Source organism: Lithobates pipiens, unplaced genomic scaffold (genome assembly GCF_037356315.1).
Source record: "Lithobates pipiens isolate NorthernLeopardFrog02 unplaced genomic scaffold, aLitPip1_a1.2 Scaffold_18, whole genome shotgun sequence".
NCBI classification, from domain to species: Eukaryota; Metazoa; Chordata; class Amphibia; order Anura; family Ranidae; genus Lithobates; species Lithobates pipiens.
This window is the reverse complement of record NW_027507758.1, coordinates 103,632,802-103,653,606: the sequence shown is the minus strand read 5'-3', so window position 1 is coordinate 103,653,606 and position 20,805 is coordinate 103,632,802. Positions and strand designations below refer to the sequence as shown.

At 42.7% G+C, this 20,805-nt stretch overlaps 1 protein-coding gene across 1 annotated transcript in view; it reads left to right on the top strand.

Moving 5' to 3' along the window:
• The window catches only part of ACTR2 (actin related protein 2), a 101,136-nt gene that overhangs the window by 29,243 nt on the left and 51,088 nt on the right, over window positions 1–20,805 (top strand). Inside the window, exons 2-4 of the mRNA XM_077485957.1 lie at window positions 4,731–4,841; window positions 13,431–13,646; window positions 19,667–19,739. Coding sequence (XP_077342083.1) covers window positions 4,731–4,841; window positions 13,431–13,646; window positions 19,667–19,739 — 400 coding nt within the window. The remainder of the gene's footprint in view (window positions 1–4,730; window positions 4,842–13,430; window positions 13,647–19,666; window positions 19,740–20,805) is intronic.

Sequence of the window (20,805 nt, the reverse complement as noted above, 5' to 3'; positions counted from 1 at the left end):
CTAAGCTGGACCAGTGTAACTATGCAGAAAAAGCTATACCTATAAACTTCAGCTTTAACCATTCCTTTCTCATCTAAACAAAATTGCTTTAGAAAGTGTGTATGTATAGGGTCTGTAGGTTTGTTCAGTGGAATCTGTAAGTCGGAACAGGTACTTTTTTTTTTTTTTTTTTTTTTGTTTGCTTTTTGGATAGCAGTGAGAAGGGTTAACACCCCTATAAGGTTTGTTTTTCTGTCTGTACCCCTGATCAGAATATTTCGCCTCACTTTCTGTCCCAATGACAATTGGTTTTTGAACATTATGGGTTATTGTGGAAACTAGCCTTGGTAATGAAGCATCAGTGAAGACCCCTTTTTCCCATAATTTAAAAGTGTGAATTTCCGTTCCTAGGGGTAGATTTCCTCTCACTTCCTGTTGTCTCCCTCCATTTATAAGTCAGATGTTTGTAACTCGGGGACCGTGTGTGTGTGTATATGTATGTATATCTATATACAGTGTATGTATGTATGTATGTATGTAATATAGCACTGCCTTAACCCTCTTGGGCATGGAGTACACCAAAGTTTCACAGGTTGCCACTGGAGTCCTCTTCCGCTCCTCCATGACGACACCAGGAATCTGGTGGATGTTAGAGACCTTGCACTCCTCCACCTTCCGTTTTTTGAGGATGCCCCACAGATTCTCAATAGGCTCTGCTTCAGTGTGTCGCAGTACATTTTGGCACTCATGGTTCCCTCAGTGAACTGTAGTTCCCCAATGCCGGTAGCACTCATGCAGCCCCAGACCATGACACTCCCACCACCATGCTGGACTGTAGGCAAGACACACTTGTCTTTGTACTCACCACCTGGTTGCCATGACACACGCTTTACACAATTTGAACCAAATAAGTTTATCTTGGTCTCATCCGACCACAGGACATGGTTCCAGTAATCCATGTCCTTAGTCTGCTTGTCTTCAGAAAACTGTGGGCTTTCTTGTGCATCATCTTTAGAAGAGGCTTCCTTCTGGGACGACAGTCATGCAGACCAATTTGATGCAGTGTGCGGTGTATGATCTGAGCACTGACAGGCTGACCCCCCACCCCTTCAACCTCTGCTGCAATGCTGGAAGCACTGATACGTCTATTTCCCAAAGACAACCTCTGGATATGATGCTGAGCACGTGCACTTAACTTCTTTGGTCGACCATGGCGAGGCCTGTTCTGAGTGTATCCTGCCCTGTTAAACCGCTGTATGGTCTTGGCAATCGTCTTATAGCCTAGGCCATCTTTATGTAGAGCAACAATTCTTTTTTTTTTTCAGATCCTCAGAGTTCTTTGCCAGGAGGTGCCATGTTGAACTTCTAGTGACCAGTATGAGAGAGTGAGAGCGATAACACCACATTTAACACACCTACTCCCTATTCCCACCTGAGACCTTGTAACACTAACGAGTCACATGACACCGGGGAGGGAAAATGGCTAGTTGTGTACAGTTTGGACTTTTTCACTTAGGGGTGTCCTCGCTTATGTTGCCAGGGGTTTAGACATTAATGGCTGTGTGTTTAGTTATTTTGAGGGGACAGCAATTTTGCACTGTTATACAAGCTGTACACTCACTACTTTACATTGTAGCAAAGTGTAATTTCCTCAGTGTTGTCACATGAAAAGATATTTACAAAAATGTGAAGGGTGTACTCACTTTTGTGAGATATAGTGTGTGTGACCTATTTGTAGACCAGCTTGAATTTATTCTTTTGTATGGATAGATTAAAACATAACCACCTTTGTTCTAGTTACTGTACTTGCTTTTCAGTAACTACCTAGTAGTTCTGAGCATATGAGAATGTGCCTGTTTCTGCTTTTGTGTGCTCTAGCTGTGTATGACTCAATAGGAAGTGAACCCACACATTTCTATATATGGTATATTGGCTTCAACTCGCAGTCAGGCGGCCTCTCAGCATGTTATAGGAACAAAAAACCATACCTATGAGATCTTTCATCAGATGTTTGAAAGCAAGTAACATTGTTTCTTGAAATATGCTAATCCAGGCCAGAAATTTGCAGGAATTGTAGATCTAGTGATATATTGCTGGAAATAAAGAATATGTATGTTTATGAAGTGTTTGTGAGGACGATAACTAGAGTTTTAAGATCTCAAATGCAGCTTCCAGATTCCATGAAGGGGCACAAATACCATATTTCTGTGTACTGTATGCTTATCTGTATGGAAAAGGAGAATATTGTTTAACCACCTTAGCCCCGGAAGAGGTGGCTGCTGAATGACCAGGCCATTTTTTGCGATTCGTCACTGCATCACTTTAACTGACAATTGCGTAGTTGTGCGACCTTGCACCCAAGCAAAGTTTACTTCCTTTTTTCCCCACAAATAGAGATTTCTTATGGTGATATTTGATCGCCTCTGCGGTTTTATTTTGCACTATAAACAAAAAGTCACAATTTTGTAAAAAAACGTTTTTTACTTTTTGCTATAATAAATACCCCGCCCCCCTCAGTTTAGACCGATATGTATTCTTCTACATATTTTTGGTAAAAAAAAATCACAATAAGTGTAAATTGATTTGGTTTGTATGTTTCTAACTAGCGGGAGGGGACTGACTAGAGGAAGTGACGGATCGTGGTTCCTAGCTAATAGGAACACATGATCTGTCACTCCTTTCAAAACAGGTAAGTGTGTGTTTGTCCTGTTCTGTATCTCCTGCTCGCGATCGGTCATTGCGACCCTCGGCCATGAGCACTGGCACCCCCACTGTGCAGCGGGTGCGCGTGCCTGCTATCCCGATCCCGCGAGCCGACATAGCTATGACGGTTCGCAGGATTGTGCCAACCTACCGCAGTAAAATGACAGTGGCTGGTCGGCAAGCTGTTAAACTTTTTTTACCCTCTTACTGTTTAGCAGATTTATTTATTTTTGGTCAGAATGACTATCTGCCAAACTATAAGGCCCCTTTCACATGGAACGGATCTGTCCAAACAGAATCCGCCTGCTCAGCGGGGATACTCTCTGCTGATCAAGCGGATGACAGGTCCTGTCTGCTCAGTTATGCAACATGGACAGAGCCTGCTCTCACCTATGGGTTGGTTGGATGGAAATGGACCATAAGGTATTTCCTGTGCCTGGGCAGCCTACAGCTTGTCATTGACATGAGTAGCTGTGTGCCGCTATACTCGTGTGTACAGTGGTGCTATCGTAAACACAAGTACAGCAAACAGGCTATGCCAAAAAAATAGTAAATATTCTCTTTTCTTGCAGATGCCAGTACACTGTACTCATGTTTATGATCGCACCACTGTATACTCGAATACAGTGACACATGGCCATTCATGTCACAAGCTGTAGGATGCCTGGGTGGAAGAAATATTTTGGGAATTACTGGTACAATGAATGGGCTCAGCTGGCCTGTGTGCAAGAACTCCTAGAGCAGTGGATGAAGTGTAGTACTAATTTGCAGCCTGTAAGCCAATAAATGGCAGCTTACGTAAATCAAGAATAAAGAATAAAATAAAAAAATAAATGTAAGCACTGCCATAGGTAGACCAACATTTGGAACAAATCTGTCTGTCTCCTAAGAACTTTGGTGCCTGTGGGAACTGTTGCTCTTAGTCTTGTGGGAGCGATTCCCCGGCGACATAGCTCGTGCATGAGGCCGCTAAATGTCCGTCCTCTGGGATAAGAAACCAAAATTAATATTTCCACTCGTCCCACCCATAACCAGCTGTTCATTCCAATGCTTCATAGTGGGATATATATTTATGCATGCTGCTAGTCTATATTCCATTTGTAAACATTTTCTGAGAAGTACGAAATCCACTGTAATGAGCCTCCATAATACAGCAGTCTTTGTTGGCAGTCATCAGTATGCTGTAAATAACCATGTAGTGTAAACAGTGTTGCTGCCTGGCTAGAACTTTTCTACATGGCCGCAGATTGGTGATATTTTTTAATTGTATGTGTGTGTGATATATTAACAAAAAAAAAAATAACCTGCCATCCAACATTTGTTGGCTGAAAGTTGGACAACAGTTGTCTGAAGGAGCGTACTAACGGTCGGATTTTAGGCAGTCTGTCATCGCACAATTCCCTGCCCACAATCGGATCGTGTGTACGAGGCTTTAGGCCAGCCATACACGGAGCGAATTTCTTTCCTGCAACCCGTGGTTGCAAGAAAGCAATTCCATTTGATTCATGTATGGCTGGCTTAAGCCTTCGTGCATCATACATTGTACATATTCTGCAGAGCTCATACCCACAACATATTCCAGCATTCCTGTGCTCTGAATGAGGGTCTTGCAATTAACCTTTTGGTCAATCTAGTTCCAGAACTTAATGGTTACAAATTAGGATGACGGAGCATACTTATTAAATTGTTGACTGGCTACAGATTCATTTATTTCAGCTATCATTTCTACTGCCCTGCACCGCTGTGTATAATAGCGATGCCAGGCTGAGACATTGTAGGACCGACGCATATCCTGTGGGATTTGTATGAAAATCCAAGTCTGCCTACAGAATATGGGACTGCTGGGAGGTATAGTGCTGTTGCCACTTTAATGTAGGCTGTGCCTGCTTGCACTCCGGGGGGGGGGGGGGGGGTGTGTGGCTGCTTTTGCCATTTGTAATAGAATTAGATTTCTAGATTTTGGCTTCAAGTAAATTAGTCAATACCTTGTCAGCATTTGCTGGTTTTGTATTTAATGTTTTGTCTGTTTTTTTTTTTTTTGTCTTCAGTTTGTGAAATGTGGCTATGCTGGATCCAATTTCCCAGAGCACATCTTCCCAGCCCTGGTCGGACGGCCTGTCATTCGCTCCACAGCGAAAGTGGGAAACATCGAAATCAAGGTAAGTGTTAATTGAACAACTCTATTTGTGTTACTGGATTTGTAGTTGCGATCCCTTAATGAAGCTGCATTAAAAAAAATAATAAAAATTGGGTTATTTTAAAACGCAATGTGCCATTCTGGTTAACAATCTAATATTGCACATTAGAACAGCATTTCCCAACTACAATCTTTGAATCCCACAGCGGATCACCCACGAAAATAGAACTGTCCATTAAGGTATTAGACTTTTGCCCAACATAGAGGTTGTGTAGCATTCCCTGTGCGGAGTATGGGCCTGCTGGATGGGGTGTAGTGCTCTGTCACCTTAAATTAAATGACATTTACCGATCTTATGTCTACAATCTCATGTTTATGGTTGCTTGCAGACAATGCCAGTGAACTGCATTGGGAGAGGGATTGGAAAACTCTTTAGACTGGATAGAATATCTGTTTCAATGTGTTCACAGCAATAAATGTTTTCAACTGAGTGACATTTTGAGTTGCCCTGCAGAGTCTTTAGTCTATAGGGAGTTTGTGCCTGAATTTCTAAGTTAGCTGTTTAGCCTATAGGGCACCCTTATTCTTTCACAGCTGATTTACTCTGCGTCACTAGATCAGTCATTGGTACAACAGAGCTCACCTGGTGAATTCTTCAAAACCTGACCTACTCGTGCTTAGTCCTCATTCACACTGAACTGATTTGTCATATAATTTGACAGGTCAAATCGCAGCCTTCCAATCAAGGCGCCGATGACTTTGCGGCACCTCACATATATGTGAGACCCTAGGGAATAAAATGTCAATTGCTGCAATATTTTGTCACACTGTATATGCCCAGCGGTCTTTCAAACGCAATTTTTTGAGAACAAAAAACACGTCATGAATAAAAAAAAAAGAAACCGTAAAGTTAGCCCATTTTTTTGGGGGTTTTTAAAGTGGTGGGCCAGCTGAATTTTTAAAAAAAAATTTTTTTTTAATTTTTTAAGTCAGCAGCTACAAACACTGTAGCTGCTGACTTTTAATAAGCACACTTACCTGTCCAGGGTGCCTGCGATGTTGGCCGTCCTGTCCCCCCGCTCTCGTTCCCGGCGCCACCATTCCAACTAAGGGAAACAGGCAGTGGAGCCTTGCGGCTTCACTGCCCGTTTCCTACTGCGCAAACGCGAGTCGTGCAGTGCTTTGGGACGCACACAGTTCCCAGAACACACCTCGCCACCTTCCCCAGAGGACAACGCGAGGAGGAGAAGACTGAAGATCACCACGGTGTTGGAAGTGGCAGATTAGGACGATCTGCCTAGCAACAGCTATTTCTGGCAAGTTAAAAAAAAAAATATATTTTTTTGTTCAGATTTTTAGGGACATTTTTATGTAATTGTTTTTTTTAGGATGGCCCTCCACTTTAATGTGAAAGGGGATGTTACGCTGCGAGAATCGTGATTTATTTTCTAGGCAAAAAAAATTGTCATTCTCATTTTAGCCAGAATTGTGCAGCTCTATTGAACAGGCCAATGCAGTGGAGGATCATGAAGCTACAATTGAAACGACCTATTCTCATTATATAAAACAAATGCAATAAATATTAACTAACAGGCTTCCAGCACCCACTGCTTTAATATACTGCTTTAGGCCCCAAATGTGGCATGCCTCCAGGTCAATTGAGTCTCTTCTGAGATGGACCCGAGTTCCTTTTGGAAGGTCTTGTGACCTTTTCCCCAAGCTACTTTTGCATTCCTATTGATTTGAATAAGGAGAAATGGAGTTCTGATAAAAACAAATGCCTTAATACTTCTCTATATCCATGATCAGGACCATCAATGCACACTAATCCACTCTCCTCGCCTTATCTAGCTGATGAGATCAACAGACCATTCATAGGCAGAGATCCCTGCACACTGATCACTCCACCTTGTATTGGTCATTGCTACTGGCAAACCTCTACGTCCTTTTTTCCATGTTCTTTTATAGACTGTTTCTTCAACTTTTTTGCGGTTTATCATATTTTTATAATTTTACTTCTCTTTTCTTTTATTAAAACCTTCAAGTAGAATAAGAAAAAGATGGTAAGCAGCTGAGACTGAATGCTTGATGAAGTTTGTGCCTTTTTCTTAGTAATGCATATTTTGTCTAATTAACCATATCTGAAAATTTGTTTTAACATCAAGTGAGATTCTACTTGTCTCTGCACGTTTTCGTTTTCTCGATTTGCAGCATGTCTGTTAATTACTCTCACAACCCAACCTTGTGAAACTGTGTTAGGTCAGTTATGCAATATCGGCAAGCAATATCTCCTGTCTGAGCTCTGCTAACAATTTCTGCATGGTGTGGGAATGAACAAGTAATCTAGAAAGAGCAGTTCTGAAAATATTTGCAGGTGGTAAGTAAGCCCCCCCCCCCTGCGATGTCTGCGGGGATACCCTTGATCGTCTCACGGGGAGGAAGAACAGGGAGATGCTAATGTAAACAAGCATCTCCCCGTTCTGCCTAGTGACAGTGTCCCTGAACTCTGCTTCCTGTGATCGAGAGCAGAGATCAGTGACGTGTCCCACGTAGCCTCGCCCCCCCCCCCCCAGTTAGAATCACTCATCAGGACATAGTTAACCCCTACACTGCCCCCTAGTGGTTAACCCCTTCATTGCCAGTGTCATTTACACAGGAATCAGTGCATTTGTTAAAGCACTGATTGCTGTATAAATGATTGCTCAGTTTAGGCTGATTCGTATTCTTCTACATATTTTTGGTTAAAAAAAATCACAATAAGTGTTTGATGTACTGATTTTCTGTGTAAATGACACTGGCAGTGAAGGGGTTAACCACGGCGTGTTGCTAACTGTGGGGGGTGTTGCTGTGTTTTACACATCACTGATCTCTGCTCCAATCACAGGGAGCAGAGATCAGTGTCGCTGTTGCTAGGCAGAACAACGAGATGGATGCTTATTTACTTTAGCATCTCCCTGTTCTTCCTCTCCGTGAGGCGATCGCGGGTATCTCTGCGGCGATCGAGTCTACGGGACCCACGACTGGACTCTCGGAGCTTCCAGCAAGCACGCCACCACCACCACCTCTTAAAGGGCAAGGTACAGGTATGTGAATCTGCCTGTACGCGCCCTTCTGCTGTCGTATATCAGCGTGAGGTGGTCAGGAAGTGGTAAAGGAAAAATGGTCATTTAAAACTGATCGCAGCTATAATTGTCGAGTCTTGGCAATATAGATGAAACTCCTTGAAAATAACAGTACAGGTTCCCCCCAGCCCATTACCAGACCATTTGTATCTGATATGACTATTAACGGCAACACCGATCCAAAAAAAAGAAAAAATCCATACCAGGCCCCTCAGGTCCGATATGGATATTAAGGGGAACCCTGCACCAAAAAAACAAATGTATGCCCCCCCCCCCCCCAAATCCATAACAGACCCTTATTCGAGTATGCAACCTGGTAGGCTGCAGGAAAAGGGGGGTGGGGGGAATGAGAGAGGCCACATGCCCTCAACATGGGGAGGGTGCTTTGGGTCATCCCCACAACCCTTGGCCGGGTGATCCCGCCCCCTCTGATGCCACAGGGAAGCCCCTGCATCCTTGAGCAATAATTTTTGCTTCTCAGATGAGGAAAAAGACTCCAATCATCTTTTTAGCTATCTGCATGGAGGGAGTCTTCCCAATAACCATAGTGCTATTGTACTGTGAGCTGTAAATCTACAATTATTAGCTAGAATTCCCTGAACACAAATGGTTATTTCAAGGGTTCCTCCATGTTAAAGGATGACAGACTGATTTGAGTGATTCCAGCTTTCAAGGGCATTGGTATGGTATATACAGAATTACATTGGTCCATGCGGGACCAATTTAACTATGTATAAAATTTCCATACCAGGAATTCTTCCTTAAGTGGGATTTTATTCTAGCAGTTAGAACTTTAATTTTGTAAAGAAAAACTTGACTAATTACTAACCTGTCTGCAGGTCTTGCACTAGGGCTGCACCGATACCATATTTTTATCGGAGAGTATGAGTACAGATACTTTCGGTCATATATTCACCGATATCCAGTACTGATACCTTTTGTGGTGCAATTTGAGCCCATACAAAATGAATGTGCTCAAATTGCACTGCATAGAATCACATGAGATTTGAACAGCGATGTGGTGCGATTCCTTTCCGACTCTTATGTGGTTTCCTGCAGCGCTCCCGTGTGAACCCAGGCTGAAGTCTCGAAGACAAGCCTGGGTTCACACAGGATTGGTGTAGGAAACCAAATGCTAATCGGGCAGGAATCGTACAGCATTCCTGTATAAATCGCATGCACTTTTTGCCGTGTTTTTTGAGACCAATTATTTTGTGTGGGCTCAAGTCGCATCGAAAAGTTATCAGAGCGTTATTGTGAGTACTCGTGAAACTACTCAATATCGGCAACTATATCTATATTGGTATCGGTGCAACTCTATCTTGCACGTTGCCTTTTTCTTTTGCAAATTTATGCTATTGGTAAAAAAATTTTTTTTTTTGTTTTGCTTGTTTGAAGTTATCCTATAAATGACCCCCTCCCTTCCCAACAAAGTTCCCATACTCGCTCCTCCCAGATCCACACCGTGTGGCCAATCGGGAGCTGTAGAACAGTTACCAGAAACGCTTAATTACTGCACATGGTTAGACAAAACCTTTTCACATCTCTCTGGAAGTGCCAGCTGTCATTGGTTTTCATAGTAGGGGGTCTGTCCAAAGGGTGCATGGAGAATATGAGAAATGAGGAAAATGGTTTGAAAGTGCAGAGAATGGTGTCTGTTTTCGTCCATGTATGAGGATTCTACCTGTGTAATAGAAAGTCTACCTTACATTGAAAATAACACATATTTCCTGCATTCCAGGCTAGCAACTTCTTGTTGCTACTTTTTTACAGCACCAGGTTTGACTAGTTCTGGAATGTAAACAGGAATTCTTTAATTTATTTATTTTTTTGTCGGCCTCAATGAGCAAGCTTATGCTTAAATAGCACATCCAGTGCAAAAGTTGCCTGAATCTACTTTGTGTGTATGTGTGTGTGTGTGTATGTGTATATGTGTATATATATATATATATATATATATATATATATATATATATATATATATATATATATATATATATATATATATATATATATATATATATATATATATATATCTCTATATATATATATATCTCTATATATGTGTCAGGCCAGAGAGTTGGGTGGTGACGTTGATTTGTTTTGAAGATGCAAACTGTCACTGTTCTCCTTGAACCTAGTACACACGATCAGAAAATCGTACCAAAATATACCACTTTTGAAATAATCGTTCATACAGGGCTTTCGTCCTAAATTTATTAGAAGGGACAAATGCAACTTTTTTTTTTTTTTTTCTCATACGATTTTTGTTGGATCAGTATAGATTTTGTGCAAAAATACAATGCATGACATCCCTTCCAAATTTTTATTCTGTCGTAAATAGTGGGGCTGATATTGAAATATGGCAATCAACACTGTAATATAAACATGAAATGACACCCTGTGACAAGTGAAAGTCGCTGTGAACATTAGTGACAGAAGTGATACAACTTAAAGTCCATAAAATAATCCAAATTTTGACTGACTTCAAAAATATCTTTCTATAGCAGTTGTAATATTCCAGATCTTCCACCACACCGCATGTGAAAGTGCTTCCGCTCCCCTTAAACGCACTCACTGGCTTTAGGTGCCTTGCACTCTCATGCTCGGCATATACACTTTTACCCTGAAAGGGTTAAATTATCCCACCAATATCCAACCGTGCACATGGAAAAAGAGCTCTCCACATGAAAATAAATTATGTCCTCCAATACTCTGATAACGTTTAAAACAATTTAATGAATAAAAGAAAATCTCTAACTATTGCACTCGCATAGATCCAAATAAAGGAAGCTTAAAAACAATCCTCCTGTTATCAGCAAATGGTGGTATATTGTGGTCACAGCGAACCCGCGGTGTACTATCTGTATCTCTGCCCTCACTGACTCGGATCATCAATTCGGTTTGAAGTCAGATGTCACAGCTGGTTGATGTAAAGCCACACCTGGACACATTTCGTTATCACAACTTATGGGATTGCAGTTGTGATAACGATACGTGTCTGGGCGTGGCTGTAGAACAGCAATCCATGAGTAAGCTGTGATGATGAAATGCGTCGGGACATGGCTGTACAGCAACCAGCTGTGACATTTGACATTAAGACCCCTTTCACACCGCACCTTGCGTCGGCGGTAAAACGCCGCTATTTTTAGCGGCGTTTTACCGGCGGATTTGCGGCGCATTTCGGCCGCTAGCGGGGCGCTTTTACCCCCGCTAGCGGCCGCGAAAGGGTTAAAACCGCCGGCAATATGCCGCAATAGCGGTGTTTTGCCGGCGGCATTACAGCGCTGCCCCATTGATTTCAATGGGCAGCAGGGGTGGAGGAGCGGTAAACACACCGCTCCTTCACCGCTCCAAAGAAGCTGCTGGCAGGACTTTTTTCTGACGTCCTGCCAGCGCACCGCTGTAGTGTGAAAGCCCTCGGGGCTTTCACACTACAAACAATGGTGCAGCTTCTTTAGGGCGTTTTGCAGGCGCTATTTCTAACGCTATAGCGCCTGCAAAACGCCCTGGTGTGAAAGGGGTCTAAACCAGAAGTGACAAAATTTGGCTTATTTTATGGACTTTAATTTGTGTCACTAATGTTCACAGTGACTTTCACTTGTCACAGAGTGTTATTTAATTTATGTTTTTATGTTACAGTATTGATATATTTGAATATCAGCCCCAATATTTACTTTTACATTTTAGGTAGGGGGTAAAATACACTCTTCATTTTGATTTATTTAGAGTGGCAGCTTTAATCAAATCTCCCCTAGGAGCGCAGTGGTAGACCTTCGGTTGTGGGCATGTTAAACTTGCTGACCATCTGTTAGACACATTAAAAGAATGAAAGGCTCCCAGGTGTAGTATGTACCCTCAAAGCGGAGTTTCACCCAAAAGTGGAGCATTCCAGACTAAAAGATGGATCCTCTTTCATGTTGGCAGCAGTTGCCCATGGCTGTTTGTGTAAAAGCTACTTCACAAGGTTTTTATGTGACTTTGTGTCCCATAATAATATTAGTGTGTCACAAAACTCTCTAATTGCAAATTTATTTTTTAAATCCCTCACTAGCAGATGCGTTTCAGTGGTGTCTGAAGGCAGCATTATTGAAATCCTATTTCTTTATCGCTAATGGAAGTTTTTTAGTGATTTGTCACCCTTTGTTTTATCAGTTGGATCCTGAATTCTGTATGGCTGGAGTATGAAAATTGGTCATGTTGCTCAGCTAATTCACTATCAACGCTCGGTACACAAAGTACATCACAGGTGTGCCCCACCATCAGAAGAGCTTTGCACCTTTAAAGTCTTGCAAACTAAAAAAAAAGGATTGACTGTATTGTGCTAAAACACCTAAAAATGCATGGGTTAAAGCGGTGTTCCTCTTGGGTAAAAAATGTTCATGTAAGGACCCTTGCCTGTCCTGGGAGCCCGTCCCATCCTTCAGGTCTGGGTGCAGGTGCCGGCATCATTACTAAGGGAAACAGGAGTGAAGCCTTGTGGCTTCACAGTCTGTTTCCTAATGCGCATGCGCAAGTCGTGCTGCCCTTTCTGAATGGTCCCTCCTGTCTTCTGGGACCTGTGTGTCTTCCAGAAAGCAGGGGGGGGGGGGGGGAAGGAGGAGGGGCTGGACTTTGTGTAGTTCACTGCGATCTTTCCCCGGTAATGGGAGCAGATACCTGGACTGACAGGTATCTGCTCCCCCCCCACCCCCCCTCCCCCCCGAAAGGTGCCAACTGTGGCATTGTGGGGGTGGTAGTAATCTGGTCAGTGGAAGTTACATTTATGGGTGTAAATCCGCTTTAAGATGTGTAGCATTGAAACAAGGTTGGAGAACTCTTCATGTGATGTAGATGCAGTACCAGGTGTGTTTTTAAAGCTGTGCAATGATCTTAAAGTGATTCTAAAGGCATTCCAATCATTAATATAAAAAACCTTCTGTGTACAGCAGCCCCCCTCAGCTCCCCTTATACATACTTGAGCCCCATCTCGATCCAGCGATGTGTACGAGTGCTTCGGACATCCAGGACTCTCCCTCCTGATTGATTGAGACACAACGACGGTTCATTTGGCTCCCGCTGCTGTCAAAAGTCAGGGAGCCAATCAGGAGAGAGGGGCGGGGCCTAACCACGGCTCCATGTCTGAATGGACACACATAGCTGCTGCTCGGCTCGGGCACCCCCATAGTAAGCTGTTAGCTGTGGGGGCACGCAACAGAAAGGAGGGGCCATGACAGCTGGCGAGGGACCTGAGAAGAGGTGGATCTGGGCTACTCTGTGCTAAACCACTACACAGAGCAGGTAAGTATAACAGGTTTGTTATTTTTAAAGAAAAAAATACTTTTTAGTATCACTTTAAGTTGTATGTGAAGCTGTTATTCAATCATCAGAATCTGAGCTGAGGACACAGAAAAAATAGGTTAGCTAATATACTATGTATGAATATTTTACCTTGTACAGAAATCCATAGCTGTATGTGTTTTTATTGAGCATTGTCTCTGCATTCTCAGGACCTCATGGTTGGAGATGAAGCTAGTGAGCTCCGTTCCATGCTAGAAGTAAACTACCCCATGGAGAATGGTATTGTTCGGAACTGGGATGACATGAAGCACTTGTGGGACTACACATTCGGGCCTGAGAAATTGAACATAGACACCAGAGACTGTAAAATCCTCCTAACAGAGCCCCCGATGAACCCAACCAAAAACCGTGAGAAGATTGTCGAGGTAAATCGTTTTGATTCTACTTTGTTTATAATCTGTGCAGAATTGCATTAGGTGAAAGGACAATCCTCTGGTAATTGGATAATCTAATGGGACTTGTAATTCCTGGTCTCTGATGTATGTCTGTTGCATAGGAAAAACCGTGATCTTATTCCTACAGTTTTGTTAGGGCTGTTCTTTTTTGTAAGAGTCCTCTTCATGTGTCTCTTTCACTAGGACTGAGATCTGGAATGTAGGTACCACCTGTAGACCTAAGTTGAATATAATGCCGTTATATGAAATTTGTACTTTTACCAACAATAAAAAGTCCAAAAAGAATTTGATGGAGGCCATCTTGATTCCCCATGGCAGTGTGGGCTCTCTTAGGACTGCTGGTCACAGTACGATGTTGCATTCAATGGTCTACAGGTCGCAGCAGTAGCTGTGCCTTGTGGGGCTAGCGGTCGCTACAGACTAATAGCTGGTTGGACTACAGTTTGCTTTAGTGCCTTCTTTGTGGGATTACAGATTGCAGCAAGTATTAAAGGTCAGCACAACCTTTCCTTTTGGGTGTGGAGAAACAGGTAGCTCTTCGTATAAAATCTCCTGGGGTAACCAGCACGTTGATGCTGAATTGTGCCCTATGCGTTGACTTAGATCTATGTTTCTAGCAAGGTTCCCTATATACAAATGTCAGTAGGCAATGCCTCATTGATGGCAGAAGAGGGGATGTAGGGGGTGAGGAATCCCAAATACCACCTTCAACTAGGGAAGAACCTTGACACAGTCCGCTGTGCAATGTTTCCAAACAGTTTGCAATGTTCCTTGCAGCTCTAACTCCCTTCACCTATCTGACATCTCCACTGCTTCTGGGCCACATTCCTGCAGTTCCTTTGCTACAAGGGAGAAATTTATAATCTATCGCTGGGGTACAGAAGCAGCACTTTAGGACACTTGTTGATTTGGCCTGCCTTGGTTGTAAGTTGAAGTGCCTCCCCTTTAACCCCCCCCAAAGCTAGGCTAAGCCTACAGTTCTAAAACCTGCTGCTTCTAAAAAAAAATTCCTTTTGCTAATCTCTGGACTCAAAACACAAACCTCAGTCCTGATTCTGTAAAAATCCAAGAACTCCAAAACTTAGCTTGTAAATAAAAGTTCCTCTTCCTAATGAATTGGTGCCCCTACTCACTCGGGTGAGGAAATGTTTGTAGGCCTTCACGGATGTTTGGCAGTGTGACATTGCAGATCAGTGGGTACACAATATAGTGACTTGTAGCTACAGAGCTTTCCCCCTCTATGCCTTATGCTTTCAAATGTTTCTTTGAATTTGAATGTGCTTGAATGTGCTCTTTTGAAAGCTCTCAATTATCTTCTATCTCAAGTTGTGATTTATTCTGGGGCCAGAGGGCAAACGTTTTTGAGGTTTCTAATCAAACCTTTTCACACTTCCGAAAATCAGGCAGTGATGTTTGTCCCGTCTTGGATCTCAGGAGGCCAGATTAGTGATTCCCAAGCCCCCGCCCCCACCTGCCTGCCTCAGACAAATGTCTTGCTCTGAGGGTGCAGGTTGAGGTTCTCAGAAGGTTGACCAGTCTCTCAATTTTCCTTTGCATGAGGGTTCTGGAAAATGGTAGCCTCCTTTTTTGAGGCAGTTTCCTTTGTCCAGTTTTATTCCAGGCGCCTCCAGTGGTCTTAAAGTGATTGTAAAGCTTTAAAAAATGTAAATGAACGTTATACTTACCTGCTTTGTGCAGTGGTTTTGCACAGAGTGGCCCTGATCCTCCTTCTCGGGTCCCAAACTGGCACTCCTTCCTCATGTCGGGTGCCCCCACAACAAGCGGCTTGCTATGGGAGGCACCTGAGCCGCTGCGCTGTGTCCATTCACACATGGAGCCCCGCGGTTTGCCTCCACTCACTGGCTGTGATTGACAGCAGCAGGAGCCAATGGCTCCTGCTGCTGCCAAAAACCAATCAGGAGTGCAAGTCTACGGAAAGGCAAGGCTCTCATGGACATTGTTGGATTTTCCAGTGTCGTAACCCTCATCTGTCTCTGGAATGGTGGATGATCTAATGGATGTAGAAGCTGGGAAATTGTTTGACCTGGAGGGTCCTGATGGGCTGGGGTGGAATTTTGGATAATATCGCAGTGCAGGGAACTTTATCACCCAAAGAGAGGTTGTTGCCTGGAATTGAGGGTGATTTGCCTTTCCCTACTCTGTTTGGTTGCAGCTGAAGGGCTTCCTTTATGGGTCTAGTTGGACTGCTCGGGAGGAAGTGCATTTCATCCGGTCTTGAGCAGAACGCTGTCTGTTTTCTGCACTGCCTGCTGTCCACATTCCAGATGTGGTAAATTAGCAGACAGATCTTCTCAACTGTCAGCAACTTACTTCTGGGGAGTGGGCTCCTCACCCAGAGTTATTTCAGGTACTCTGCCAATGAGGGGAAACCCTACATCAGTGGTCATCAACCCTGCCCTCAGGGCCCACTAACAGGCCAGGTTTTATGTATTACCTTGGGGAGATGCAGGCTGGAATACTGCAATCAATGAGCAGCAAATGATATCGCCTGTGATGTATTTCAGTTCTCTTGCAAATCTGGCCTTTTAGTGGGCCCTGAGGAGAGGGTTGATGATCACTGCCCTAGATGTAAATTTTCTGGCGTCCAGACCAGTCCTTCTTAACCTCCCTGGTGGTATGATTCAGTCTGGAATAAGGTGCTGAAAGCGGTACAATTATTTTGCATGGAAATCTGGCGTTTTATTTTGTAGTCCTGTAATTCTTAGGAATAACGCTCTGAAATCTCTTCAAACCAGAGTCTAGCAGACATCCTGGGTATGATAAAGTTTATAATATAATAAAGAATAATAAAAATTATTCAATAATGTAATCAAATCCCCAAAAAACTGAAAAAGGGACACTTTTTGGTTGCTATGGACAATCTCCAAATTCCAGGCAGAAAAAACAGTATTTATAATATAAAAGTGCATGCAGGGCACTGGACAGACCACTAGGGACAAAGGGGGTGTGTCATTTTGTAATACAGCACTGTAATCTGTAAGATTACAGTGCTGTGTGTGTTTTGTGTCTTTTAACTTTTTTGAATTTGCCGCCGTTCTCCGCTCCTGTGCGCCATAACATCGCAGGGAACGGAGCTCGGCGGCATTTGGCACTGTGAATCGAGCGGAGGACAGCTGGATCACACAGCGCGGAGTACATCGCTGGATCCAGGGGACAAGGTAAGTAAGTCTCACTGTGTCCTCCCCTGCATCGAGCGATGCGATCCCGAGTCTGGCTCGGGGTTACCGCTCCTGTAATTAAAATCCCAACCCGAGCCAGACTCGGGATTACCGCCAGGGAGGTTAATTTATATGTGACCATTGTTACAGCATCTTCCTAGCCTTTAGAAAAGGTGGTTCTCCAATATCTTAAACATGCCTGTGGGCGACCCTTGGATCTGACTGATTTTCTATTCCAAGGTACAATCTTCCACCCTCCTTTTACATTCGCTGGCTTTAATGGCATTGGTGTTGAAGCCAGAGTGGGTCTTAAGAAATACAGGAGTAACTGATTCGGTCATTCCTGCCCTACTGAATGTTTGAAAGATGATTTTAAGGAAGCTTCAAAAAAAACTTTTTTTTTTTTTTTTTTTTAGATAGAGGATTTCATTCTCACGAGTGTGCCATGGGTTGCCTCTAGGTTTTACTGCAATCTGGTGTTAATCAGAGTTTGGCCTTAAGTTCGATCCAAGAGTCAGATTTCCATCTTGGGGGTCCTTTTTCAAAAATGTTACTTCACATTTCTTAAAAAAAAAAAAAATAGGAAAATATTCAGCGCTGACACATATGAATATAAATAAAAGTTGAACTGCCAGCAGACACTCGAGGTTAATTCAATCAATACCCCAAATAAGCATAAAATAAAAACAGTGCTGCGCAATTCATTAAATGTCCATAATCCGTAAATATCACTAAAGTCAGAGTGTATCCACAATATATGTTGTTAAATATAGTCCAACAGTGTATTCATAGCATGTGCTGGAAGGGACGAAAAAAGTCTAAGGTGAATGACAACCAATTTTCTACCAAAGTTGAGCCGCCTTCACCGATGTGTTGTACACCCAAAGTGCTCTGTATATAGATATCTCCTTACCAGATGATGTTGACCTTTTTACTTAAAAGAAGGTCAAATATAGCTTTAGCAAGATTTTGCTTGCTGCAATACAATGGGGATTGGGTGGGATACCCATACAGGAAAACCTTGATTCTCCTCCAGATAAGCCAGGAGGTATATGGAAAGGATACAAAAGGCCAAAATAGTGTAATCCAGTTTTATTAAAAATCTGAAAAAACAAAAGCCAAATGGCTCCTTACTATAAAAAGTTCCTTAGCCCGGCACTGAGGCTGTTCGGCGTATCTCCAGGTCTATGGGAAGCTCCGTTCTCAGTGCAAGGTCTGGCGTGCGCTCAACCGCTAGCCACGGATAACCAGACTGACCGGAAGTGCACAGGAAGGATTGTGTAACCAGGTACGCCTTGACTTATGTTTCGTATCACGTCTTCGGCCTTTTGTTTTTTACAGATTTTTAATAAATAGGATTACACTATTTTGGCCTTTTGTATCCTTTCCATATACCGCCTGGCTTATCTGGGGGAGAATCAAGGTTTTCCTGTACGGCAAGGTTTTCCTATACACTGCAGAGTGACCTATTTCAGGTCGAATGTTGGAGGTAAGAGGCCATCTTTGTGGTGGAGGGATCACAGTCACCAGACCTACCATTCTTTATTGTGTTTCACCGCATCAATCGGTTATACTGTCTTCACGAGCACCAGTTGGGACTGCTTTAGTGATATTTACTGATTATGGACATTTAACAAATTGCGCAGCACTGTTTTTTTATTTTATACTTCACGTTTCTTCGTGAATGCATTTGTGCAAGGCATTATGTTTATTTTTCCACCAGGCAAGGCCCCATGGAACCTCCACTTTAGTACTTTCTGTATTGCAGAAATCTTTTTTAGCCAATCCTAGGTTTAACTGTAGTCCTTCTGACTCGGGAGGTAATTTTTTTTGGTCATTACTTTGGTTCGCTAAGTTTTGGAATTGGCTTTTCAGCCAAGGAACCATTTCCTGTTGCTTTATTGCGACAAGGTGGCTTTGTCCTCCAGCAGTCATTTTTACCATGTGGTTTTTGTTCCATCTCAACCATGGAGTTGATGTTTTTCTGTCCTAAGCCTCCTGATACAGGGCATCAAGGTTCTTTACACTATAAATGTGGTTTGTGCTATTCGTTTTTTACTGTGTTTTCCTGCTTCCTTGTAACATCTCTGTGAGCTCCCTAATATCTTATTTTCCCCCCCTCACTTCTGTTTCTTTGAAACGACCATTGCATGGTAATTGTGATGGCATGCATTGCTCTATGCACACTACAAAATCTCAGTCTATGAGCCTATTCCATTTCTAGAGTGAGAGAAAGAGGGTTGAATGCTCTTGGGGCCCCATACACACAGGCTGAATATTGGGCGATATTGGCCGGCTCAGTAGTAACCGTCTGCCATTTGGCCCGTGTGTACGGCAGCGGGTCCAAAGGGGCTTGACTGAAAGGGGTCTGCCAATGCGTATATGATAAGCACTCGGGGTGTGCCCCCCCCCCCCCCGCCAGAACACAATAGCTTAGTGGGGAGATTGCTGCACTAACATTGGATTGTTGGAACAGAATCTCCCCCCGAGCTCTTCGGAATTTTTTTTTTCATTCTGTCCGCTGTGTTGAACAGAAACAAAAAGAAAGAAAGATGGTGTGTACTAGGCTTTACAATGGAACAATTGAGAATTCACGTAGCTATCCTCTAACTGGAAGTTGTAACACAGCAGCAAAAAAGAAAAAAAAATATGCAATTTTGAGGAAGCTCAGAGAAATAGAATGTACTTTGAGTTAAGAATATGTACTTGGATATTTAATTTTAAACCAGAGTTTAGTCACTTTTTTATTTAATTTTTTTAACCAAACAGGCTAATTTTACCAACTACTTTTTTTTTGTTTTTTTTATGTAGGTTATGTTCGAGACCTATCAATTTGCAGGGGTTTATGTTGCTATCCAGGCTGTTCTTACATTGTATGCACAAGGTAGGTAATCAAAGTACAGGATTTGCGCCTTTTTTATGGTTTGCTTTCAAGAATGCTTTTGCTTATAAAGAAATATTAGATACATTGAAGAAAACTATTTTTTAAATGTACCTGATGTTTTGATCCAGTAAGATAAACCCAACATGCTCATCAGTTGCATTTTCTTACATAACTTTATAGCAGAATCTTTGCAAATGATACATGAAAGACTAACAGTTGAATCGTTAGTATTATTGGTGTTTTCACTTGTCACAAGTGTACATGGAAGCGTGACAATGTATAATTACTTCTCATCCTACGCAGTTAACTAGCCCTCTCCAAGAAATAAACGCACAAAAACCCTATCCAGTTTCCATGGTGACTGCAATTTACTCCATTACCCTGCTGAACGGGTTTTTATTCACAAAGTGTACAGCAAATGCCACACACTGCTAGGCCCTGAGACTGGCTTTTTAAAATGTCCCTGCAATACTGGTAACATCACTGAATAGAATGTATGTATGGACATGCATAGGTGTCTGATATATCTGCTGCCCATAGTGAGCTGTTTTTTCCCCACTTATGTTAATTGGCTATAGAACTTCATTCTTCCTTCTTCATTCTTCATTCTTGACTGTAGGGTTATAGCACCACCTTCAGGAGTAGCACATTAGGTGGAAAAGAACAGGCACAGCATCACCTATGGGTAGTCCTAGTTGGTAGTTAACATCCCCTCTGGCTGTTTTTTTGGGTCAGCTGGTACAGGGCCTTGGGTATGTATGTGTTGCAGCCTTAGATGCAGCCCCTGTGCTTTCCAAGCTCTGTCTCGGCTGTGCTTCTCTGACATGTGCTCTGGCTTAAAGCGGAACTTCAGTTAATTTTTCCATCTAATATATCTTATGCACTTGTTTTAACTTTGGATAGTAAAACATGTTTTTTTTTCTGCCAGTAAATACTTTACACAGCCCACTTCCTGTTATTGTCTGGTAAAAAATCTAGGCTTATGACATCATGTGCAGCTCTCTCTCGTGAGAGTTTGCCAGAGGGAGCGGGGATGAGTCGGAGGACCAATGAGAGCTGCAGAGCT